Source organism: Crassostrea angulata, chromosome 3, assembly GCF_025612915.1.
Source record: "Crassostrea angulata isolate pt1a10 chromosome 3, ASM2561291v2, whole genome shotgun sequence".
Classification (NCBI taxonomy): Eukaryota; Metazoa; Mollusca; class Bivalvia; order Ostreida; family Ostreidae; genus Magallana; species Magallana angulata.
In genome coordinates, this window is record NC_069113.1 from 31,133,093 (window position 1) to 31,143,773 (window position 10,681).

General features: G+C 33.9%; 2 protein-coding genes across 2 annotated transcripts; both read left to right on the forward strand.

Moving 5' to 3' along the window:
* Positions 1-184: 184 nt before the first annotated feature.
* On the forward strand, positions 185-4,071 carry LOC128176528 (lysM and putative peptidoglycan-binding domain-containing protein 3-like). Its single transcript, XM_052842937.1, has 2 exons — positions 185-665; positions 810-4,071. Exons 1-2 carry the CDS (start codon positions 387-389, stop codon positions 1,389-1,391), a joined length of 861 nt encoding a protein of 286 aa, XP_052698897.1. The 5' UTR covers positions 185-386; the 3' UTR covers positions 1,392-4,071.
* Positions 4,072-6,907: 2,836 nt separating this feature from the next.
* On the forward strand, positions 6,908-10,298 carry LOC128178844 (uncharacterized). Its single transcript, XM_052846215.1, has 8 exons — positions 6,908-7,012; positions 7,699-7,806; positions 8,092-8,217; positions 8,319-8,720; positions 8,827-8,934; positions 9,047-9,214; positions 9,400-9,597; positions 9,910-10,298. The coding sequence occupies exons 1-8, from the start codon at positions 6,908-6,910 to the stop codon at positions 10,069-10,071; spliced, it is 1,377 nt and encodes a 458-aa protein (XP_052702175.1). The 3' UTR covers positions 10,072-10,298.
* The last annotated feature ends 383 nt before the right edge of the window (positions 10,299-10,681 follow it).

The following is a 10,681-nucleotide window of genomic DNA, read 5'->3' on the forward strand; positions in this document are numbered from 1 at the left end:
TTTACTCCATGGCCAAAACTTTGAAATAAGAGGCTGAATAAACTTGTGGAACACCCAAAGAAGGACAGGAATAACAATACACGGAACACAAACCATTTTGATGTATGTCTAAATCTTTGTTCTGGTTGTTGACAGTACACCGGAAATGATTAAATTAGTCGGGATCGTTGTTCACAATTTCACTGCCTTGACGCGTTACAGCTTCCGGTTTTACTTTCGACACATCACAAGTGATAATCACAGGGTTGACAGACCTATGTAAAAATGTAGAACGGAAATGTATATATATAGCAAACGCAGCATCCTCTGTTATTGTTGACCCCCCTAAATATAGAAAATGAATATATTTTCAATGTGTTGTATGGTAAAGCTTTAGATTGTGTGGCATGAGTTCAAGAAAGTCCAGACAGGATGCTAACAACAAACCTTACAGCTACCAGCAACTAGGTGCAGAGGTTCAAAACTCCAAGAAGTCCAGAGTGTATGTGTTTGGTAATGCTGATGTTCAAGAAGATGAAGTTGTTGAATTTGAAATGTCTGATGTGCGATCCCGTAAAGGGGGACCAAAACCTACACAGAAAGATGAAGATGAGCAACTGTACTATGAGAGAGAACTTACAGAGGGTGACACATTACGCAGTCTTTCATTACAGTATGGATGTCCGGTAAATTAACTTTTTTTTGGTCGACACAATATAGATTTTGAAAAAAAAGTAACAATACAGTATAGAATTATTGGAAACCATTTCTAATATCAAAGATGATGAAACATGTTTATATGAAACTTTTGTTTATTCTATTCTTTTTAGGTGGCTGAGATCAAGAGAATTAACAATATGATCCAGGACCAAGATTTTTATGCTTATAAGAAGATTAAAGTGCCAATCAAAAAGTATTCTTTCCTAACTGAAACTCTCAAAACGGAAACAAAATACGACAAACCCCAATTTAATGGCATTACAGTGGTGGACGAAACTGACACAGAGAACACAGAAACAGACTCTGAGTCTGTGTGTAATATGAGTGACCCAGACACACAGCGGCTCATGATTAAAAAATCTCTAAGCATTAGAAGTCAGACAGGTCTCCAGTCCAAAGAAGCCAGAAGATTTCTGCGCAGCATGGATAAAGACTTGGTGAAATTTTGTAAATCTGCCAAAACGAGACATGAGTCTCTGGACGAAGTTGTGTCTCTGTTGACCAACAGGTCAATACAACCTATTCCACCTCCGAGACGGAAGTTCTTTGGCCACGACTGTGGATTAACCTGGTGTTCGATGATTGGTTTCATAGTGGTTCTTGCAATTTTGATTCCATTAGGAATTTTAAGTTATTTATGGTTCACTGGTCATTTTTCTACCCACAGTTCTGCAGGTCAGAATAATGGATGATACATGTATTTGTAACGTTTAGAAATTATAAGATTTGAATTGAAAATTTGTTGCATATAATATATCAAACAATCATCACTCTAGACAGTGCTCCTTCTGTTAGTTTTAAATCAATTGTGGAAACTTTACAGTGTATGATTTTGATGATTTGTCTCATATGGAAGTTCAGAACAAAAAAAATATTTCTCAACAATACTGTCCTCTTCTGTTGATTTTTAAGATGTTGGGGTGAATGAAAGTTGAACTTTTCCCAGTCTAATAAGCTGTTATTTTTCAACTTTTTTTTTTCGATTTGAATATGTAGATGTGTGACAGTTAAAGATGTGCAGTTAGGATTATTAAATCAAAATTGAAAATCAGTTTCTTATTTGAAATATAGTACTGGTACCTGATACATGATAGGGTGATAAGTTTTCGTTTAGGATATGTTCATTGTAAAGTACAAGGTATAAGAATTAGACAATTTTTCTAATTAGTAATTTTAATTTCTACCCACATTGAGTATCATGAACAGAATGAAACTAAAAGTGCCAGATGTGATCTAACACAGTCAAAATTTTCCTTCCATAAGTTACCTCCAAGAGTTGCAGAGACCTTTGATTATGGAGATTGGATTCTGGAAGTTAAAAGAAAAAATCATTTTAATCAATCACTAGGCCATTGCAAATAACAATGTGACGTAAAGGTATTATAATAAATGCTGCTAATTATTTGCAGTATTTCTGCCTTGTCAGTTGGTTTACCACCTGTAGTGATTCGATAGCCAAATCAAATCCTCCCCAAATGTGTTTTGGCTTTTTTTCACTAATGGCAATAGTTATGAACAAGGCTGCTTTTATTTTTGTGATAGATGTTCAGCTTAGCTGCTTACTAAACACTCAATAAAATACCTATAGTATCTTTATCTGTCACACCTTTTGTCATAATAGATTGTCAGGTAACCAAACACCTAAAATAATTGATTTAAAAAAATATTCAATTTAGACCTTTTTTTATAAAAATAAGCTTTATCTTTTACATGTGTCCTCTAATTATCTATACACAGCTACCTGTTACCTTTATATAACCTTTCAACAGTGCTTTTTCATGTTTGCTTGCCCTTTTTGTATCAAGTACATAGATATGAAATGTGTGAATATTTAATCACTGTCATTTTTTCTCATCTGTGTACCTTTGTTTATACATGAACATGTACATTGTACATGTATGTGTTGAATCACAGTAACTTGCATTTAAAGTCAATGCAACTAAAATGCCTAAAATTCTGTAGAAAACATTAAAAGCCTGTAGAATTCCAATAGCATCTTACAAGGTTTCATAAATAAGCCGGCCTTTGGATTCCATGTACTGTTTCATTTATATTACTGGTTGTGGTTTGATACTGTGTATCTGTAAAAGTCACATGTAATCAAAGACATTTACTATCACTGGAAAGGATGTTTATTTTGTTTTTATTTACAAGAGCATGTTCATGTCATTTCATGTTATTTTGTACATGTTCGGGGATGAAGCGTGGAGTTAAAACATACGTAAATCTTCCCAAACACCGGTATCACAGAAGGAATGTTAGATTACTCACTGAACGTATCAGTTTTAAGTTCCATTGATTCCATTTTGTTTAATACCATTCTGCATTTTTTGTCACTTGTGATCATGAATTAGAACATGGCAGTGAATCAGCTTTGTTTCAGAGAAAAAAAAATGTATTATGTATTAATTAAGATATGTTGACTTATCATCTTGAATCCCCTTTATTATATTTTATTTCATATGCTATATTACTTTGATCATTGCTCCCTTTAAGATTGTGAAATCATAAGAGAACTGAGATACATAAATAACATTTGAATCTGAAGTTCACACATTTCAAGTAAATTACATGTACATGTGTACATTGGATTCTTCTGCCATTTTTAAAGTTGCATGCCTTAATTGTATCATACAGTACATAGACGTATGCTTTGTCATCATTTAATATTTTTTGATTGTGTAATTAAATTAAGAACAGAGTTTTGCCATTTGTTTCCATTGTTATATACAATGTATCAAGATATTTCGTGGACAGTTTATGAAATAAGATATATTGACTTATGAATTATTTTTTTTCTACAAAATCTCTCCTGATATATAAATGTAATGAAAGAACACAACCAAAATTTCTCACTTGGCATTCAAATTCTTGTTTCCTTTATTTGATCTATACTTAGGGATGTACTATTGGAAGTTTATGGAGTAAGCTAGTCATATTTTATTGAAATATGATTTGTTTCATAATCATTAATGAATCATTTTCTGTTCGTATTTGTAATCTTGTAACTTCATTTTGGAATGACATTTGTTCGACAAATTTTTGAGATTAAGATTTCTAATAAATGTAAGAGTTGTCACTCCTGACTTATATTTTATGAATTTGTGTAGATGGAGACAGTTTGTGGTTGTACCTCAAATGTGCTCTCTTAATGTTCCATTTTATCCTCCCCTTATAAATATTTGTTGAAACAATCACTTTTACATGCAGAGTTCAGGTTGTATCATATTCAATATATTAGCAGAACAGCATTTGATATTTTTCACTACATAAATGATTTCCTTTAGGACATCTCGTAACATATTTACATGTACAATGATGTTGGGTGTAAGATGGTGTCAAAGTCAGCCATGAATAAAAACTGCAAAAGAGTTTATAGTCAGTTGTCTTGTTTTTACTTTAACTGAGCCAGAGGCTTGAGATCTTCATTTGTCCATCGCCTTGTCATTGTTTAACATTTTTATCCTCTTTGCGAAAAATACTCTACCAAGCAAATCAGATCATGAAATTACTGGCCTTCGAGTAAATTGAAGTAAAAAAATTACTTTCTGTTCATTACGTACGCGTATGTTAATATAAGAAGTATATGAGTTAACTCAGTTAAGTTTCTAAGAGATTAACGTTTTACTTTTCATTTTTTCAATGAGGGTCAATAAAAAAAAATACGAAGACAAGTTATATATAGGCTGTTTATCATATATTTTTCATAAAAGTCACGAATAGCGAATGAATTTATGCACCAACATTTATTGATAAACGTAGTTTCATTCCATTTAATGAAAAGGTATTTTTTGTTATCCGATTTTTAAAAAATTAAACGACGTTTTGTCACCACTGCGCACGGTAACGTTGAAATACCCAATCTCAATATCACCATGAGCTTTCTGTGCTTTTCAAGATACAATTTAAATCGGCACAATATCACTTGACATCTTATTTATTCACATCTGTTCGATCGAGAATCATAACTAAGGTAGTAAATCATTTTTTTGTCGCATGTTTCATTGTATTATTATGATTAGTAAGAAAAAACCCTGAACGTCAGAAGACGTTATATATTCTTTTGACCAAATATTTACAGATATTCTAGTCTCTTTTTGACTGTTTGATGTTCTAAATATAATTACCACTACCCACACAAAATGTATTAATTTACAGTTAAACACAAACGTGCAAATATTTTTTTTTACCTATTTTTTTCTACAACTGAGCATTTAATTTAATGTATAATTATACTGTTTATATTTTTTTTCGTTGCGCCGTGGCTTTGGTGACGTCGATCTATCTTAGTTCCTGATATCTGTTCAACAAAACGTTATATCCTGTCAGTATTTAGTACAGCGAATATCACGACGCTTAATTTGAGGTTTTAATGTTATATATTTGGTTTTAAGTTTAATTTACAAAAATATTACTTTCAACATTATGTGGTTTATTTTTGCCATGACATTCATTTTTACCGCGCGCCTTTATCTCGTTTTTGCAGGATTAGGTTCTAAATAATTCTTAGAAATAAGGAAATATTTTAACTTTTTTAAAAATTTTATATTGTTTGAAACTATTGCTAAATCATATCTACTAAAAGTAATATTATAACGTTAAATTACATAACTATGGCAAAAGTCTTCGTGTTTTTTGGTTGACCCTCGTATACAGAGGGGTTTTACAGATGATCGGTGGGGGTGCTCCTGTACTGCTGGCCTCCTTATACACTCTTTGGATAGAGGGTCCATGGAGAGCACATAATTTATCGTCATGATTATGTAGTTATGGGTGAAAATTAAACCCTTCACTAATCATTCACTTGCAGCATAAATGGTCTTACTACCGCTTTGGATAATGATGCTTTTTGTTATGAAATAAAGAAACAAAATTCAAAAGAACCTTTACCCACAACATTAATACATTGCACTTCTTGTGATAGATCACCCCCAGTTTACTGGAAAATTCATAGACATATATTTACATCCACCGAGTGTAATACCCTCTATTTCATACGGAAACTTATTGTAATTCATAGCCGTGTAGAAACTGACAGGACTGAAATCTACACGCCCCGTTTATCGATTGGTCAAAACCTACACTGACTTAATGAGAAAAATCACGGACTGCACGAAAAAATCATGCTGATGTCAGATAAAAATTCCCGTTAGAGACGATTTGGGCTTTTTCATTTCGCTAAAATTGTCTTTTCTCATGGGCCTGTCAGTTGAATTCATACGATTTTTCTGGAGACTATTTCTTCCTTGTCTGTGGTTTCATAAGTTGATGGAAGTCGAGAGCCACAACTTGATATCATTTCGATCATGTTAATTGCACATACCACTTTAAATTTTCGCTACAAAATAGATATTTAATGCAGATAAGAAAAATAGGTGTATTTTTTTTTTGGGGGGGGGGGGGGTCTACGGTAAATCGCTTGCTTGAGAGCGAGGTGAATTTCAAAAATGAAGGGCCCCCGTCGGAATAATGGAAAACACTTGAAAATGCTTGTATATATAGCACCTAATAGCTATTTCAGATACACGCATAGTCATAGTCATAGTCATTACTTCGCCCCATTGCTCAAACCTAAGTTGATTTTGTCAATGGAAAAATTGATGAGCGGTGCGGATTAGGAACACTTGGCAAACGGAGATGATTACATGTAAGATATAGATGGAGATAAAAGCCATCTCCTATGATAAAAAAATCCTTGACGCGGCCTTGGTCATATGATCATTTTATACCATGCGTGAAGGGTCGCAAGCCCCCCCCCCCCCCCCCCCCCCCCCAACCACACACACAGATTGAAATATTCCCCGGATCCCATTTTTGGAAAAGCAATTCTGGATCCGCGCATGTATATATTCGCGGTTTATAAACGCACCCAAACCTTTTATAAAACTGATAAATATTGAATTCATATCTTATAAAATAATGTATGTTATCTTTAATCTTTAACGTTATTCTATAGATTATTTGGATAATTAAATAGATTTGTTTTCTCCGATTGATTATTCGAATCCTGTACAAGTGTAATCAGAATCAGAAAATTTCTCAAAAATATTTATTATTTTTCTTTTTTTCAAAAGGGAGATTCCGTTCTCCAAATATAGAATTGTATTTTTAGCATATTAACGTTCATTGGATATCGTTAGACTGATGACGTCATGATTGCCAAGGCTTGCGTTGTGTTTTGGTTACATCACCAGTGTTTCAGCATCAGATGTTGAGGCAAGACGTGGTTTTCGCAGAGCGAAATTTTTCTGAGAATCACTGTATCGAAAGACTTCAGAAAGCGACAGAAATGAATAGCTATTCATCTAAGAGGGTAAAGTTCATGTTTATTCATTTTTACGGCAAAATATCGCATATTTTGTCGTCAAGGCATCAAATTTTAGAATAGCCGCATTCGATTTGGCAGAGTAACAAGATGGAGGTTTATCTTATGAATGTAACTTATATCATTCATACATAATACATTAAAAGCAAAGTATATAAAACACTTCATTGAAAATTTATTAGCATTTTAACAAAACTTTGTGTAAGGTACACGAGCTTTAAAATTAAATAATTATTTTTAGTCGCTTAACTCATTCAAAATGGCTGCATAGCAACCATTTCTACTGCCAGAAATACATGCACTTACAACATAAAGACTTTTAAAAAAGAAATGCACAAAAGTCACTTATCTAATTGTTTAATGAATGCGATATAATTTATGACAATTCATAATAAATAATCAATATATACACAAAACAGTTAAATTTTCATAAACAATATAGGCCTAACGTTATGCATTTACAAAAATAAATATACTTTACGATAAACAAAGTGAAACTTTACATCCCATTGTATTTGAAAATTGAATACACCAATACAAATAAATTATAATTATATGGGAATCAACTTTTTATATTAAAAAACAACAACAAAATACTCATTCATAAATAACATCGCAAAAAACCCACCACGTTTTCCGTTCTGTAAATTAACGCATGGCCCTTTTTATTTCAGAAGAGAATGGATGAGCAGTGTTTGGCCCCGGAAGCTGCCTCCAATATTTACGAGAGGCCAGAGATGGGCTTCCTGACCACTCCCCTAACTTCTGGGACTCTTATGGAGGTCTCAGATTTATTCTTATGTAAAAAAAAATATTGGTGTAGGAAGTAAGTGAATAAAATCAGACCTAACTATCTTCTCTTCTTCTCACTCTCCTATCTGTCCGGCATACGCCGTTCTTCTGTACTGTATGTACTTTAATTCTTCTTCATATCTATGATAATTTTTTTTTCTGCCGAAGTTACCATAAATTATTTTCAAAGCTATATGCATACATGTATATATTCACAATTTCTAATCTTTTGAAGAAATTGGCTTTTAAGTTAATTTGGTGATTTTAATATTTAGGCTAGCCAAGTGTTGAGCGTTGAACAGATTCAGCAGTTTATCAGTTCTACGGCCCTTGCCCGCCATCGAACAATTACAAAGCCTAGCAATGTCTGCTGCCAATCAGAAAGCAGACCAACACTACAGGTACATCATAATATCAACGTATTCAAACATTTGTTTATCCTTATTGCATTTTACATTTGAAGAAAACAAGAATTAAACTGATTGACAATCATTTATTTCAGAATTTCAAAACTTCTAAACAGAGAATCATTGTTCCACAGAATCAGGACTCTATGTCTCTACAGACAGTCACTCCTCAGGTCCCTCGCGAACAACCCCAGCATTATGCTCAAAGAGACATGTTCTATGGACACACTCAGTCAATTGTCAACACAGAATCATACAACAGTGTTCAAAACGGACAATTCAGACCATATGCAGTCATTGCCTCCGACCGAATCTGTCCTAAGAACAAGAAAAATACCGAAAGACGACGGAAAAACTACAAACCAAAGGCCAAGGAAGCCCCACAAGGATCTTCGACATCTCCTTTTGTCGACAACCAACAGCCACCAATCGGCATAGCCACCACAAACCACGTGGCAACTGGCGACCACTACCAGAATTCGCCAACAAATCAGCTCGTAAGTACAGAAAATCAAGACAAGCCTTTCCTATATTTAAATTTAAATAAATATATTTATATTGAGGCTATTTCTTTAGAAAAGTAACACTGGCTTTGTGTTTTAGGAGCCATGGAGTCTTGTCCCCCAACCCGTGCTTATGCATGTTAAGCCCATGGAAGCACAGACAAACCAAACCCTTTCCAGACTGATGGCTCTCAGAGCAGCAGAAAAGGTATGCTGATTAAAGTTTCTATAAAAACTTAGTTGAAGTCCAATAATAATTTTCTCTTATAGTTTAAAAGTTAAAAATGCATAAAATACTAGTATTTACTACGTTTTCTCAGGTGGGTGCAGTTGGTCACTTTGGTAAAAATGGCTACAAGAACGTTGTTGCAAAAAGAAAGCTAGACCCAGAGCAAAGCGACAGTGGTGGCAGAACAAAGAAAAAGATGAGGGGTCAGAACCATGGTCATACAAGTGAACTTCTATCCACAGAACAGACTGGTGGCAAGGTACTACTACTACTACTACTACTACTCTCTGTCTGTCTGTCTGTCTCTCTCTCTCTCTCTCTCTCTCTCTCTCTCTCTCTCTCTCTCTCTCTCTCTCTCTCTCTCCCTCTCTCTCTCTCTCTCTGTGCTTTTAAATCGATATTATTATAAAAAATATTGTGTTGTATTTTTTTCACTTGAAACAGAAGACAGTCAAACGTATCGTAATTCCACCGAAAACCAGAAAAACCCCTGTGAGTCCCCCGCCTTACGTGTCCAGAATCATGAGGATCCTGGCAAGGGGAAAGCAGACACAATCTGATACCTTGGATGATAACGAACACACCAACGAAAAACTGACCCAAAAGGGATCTGCTGAACTCAGGACAGAATCTATCTCAAAGGTTCGTCTTTTGCATTTTCAAGGAAATTATCTCTATTATCAGAGTGTCTTTGAAGGTTTATACTGGCTTATATACACGTAAAACTGGTTTACTTTTAAAGATAATAGAATATTGTGAATAGGGGATTGTAAAAGCTTTTTATTTCTTAGTTACCGATATGAAATAATCTTCTAAAAATTATTCTACTTACAATTTGTTAATGTAATTTACTTATTTGCTCAGTCTCGGTAATGGTATCTTGACATGGGTTAAACTTTTCGTAAATGATTACATTAGTTTACCCTTTTCTAAAATTCTTTTTTCAAATTCCAGGAAATCAAACCAGAAGCGATCACATCACGAACCTTGGACAATAAAAAGTTCGTGAAAGACTTGTCTTGTGACGCTCTGCTAAACACCGACAATTTCTTTGGACCGGAAATGTTTGCCATTTTCGGTGACCAGTGCTATGAGGGTCCCTCCCCCTTCCTGTAATCTCACGGTTGAATCTTGGTCAGGACAGGGATGGCCAGTTTTTGATTTGAGTGTAGAAACATCAACAGATACCTCACATTCTTTCATCAAGACTTTTTTAATATATGTGATCATTTTTGTCGGACTTTCATCTGATGAATCTTTATTTTTTACTCACTTTTTAAATCATGTGCCAAATGAATCAGATATATCAGGCAAGGGTTTTTGTTTCTTAATTTTGTTTTATTTAATTTGTCGTCTTTTTTTGGGGGGGGGGGTGGGTGGGTGTGGGGATGGGGGGCTTATTCCTGATTACATTATCTTTCAAGGATTATTTCACTAGTATATCCATTTTTATGGTTAATTATATTCATGTTAATTACTCATGTTTTACCTATTCGAAAATTACTTGCACCTGATATATCTGATATTGATTTTACAATTCATATAAGCAAATAAAATGTGCATGCATGCTTATATTACAGTTTTGTTATTTTTTTTATGACTTTTATACATGTATCATAATTTCCTCAAAATATTTTTCCCCAGTTTGATAAGCACCAAACAATGTGAGTTCAAAGCAGTTTTATCCGCACCATATAACGTCATGTTAAATAACAGTGGAAACGTA

What these genes read in the sequence shown, in the direction of transcription:
- LOC128176528 (XM_052842937.1), top strand. Translation starts at nt 387, where the DNA reads ATGAGTTCAAGAAAGTCCAGACAGGATGCTAACAACAAACCTTACAGC. An exon ending in CATTACAGTATGGATGTCCG is followed by an intron (nt 666 to 809) that starts GTAAATTAACTT and finishes TATTCTTTTTAG; the next exon opens with GTGGCTGAGATCAAGAGAAT.
- LOC128178844 (XM_052846215.1), top strand. Translation starts at nt 6,908, where the DNA reads ATGTTGAGGCAAGACGTGGTTTTCGCAGAGCGAAATTTTTCTGAGAAT. An exon ending in ATTCGCCAACAAATCAGCTC is followed by an intron (nt 8,721 to 8,826) that starts GTAAGTACAGAA and finishes TTTGTGTTTTAG; the next exon opens with GAGCCATGGAGTCTTGTCCC. An exon ending in CTCTCAGAGCAGCAGAAAAG is followed by an intron (nt 8,935 to 9,046) that starts GTATGCTGATTA and finishes ACGTTTTCTCAG; the next exon opens with GTGGGTGCAGTTGGTCACTT.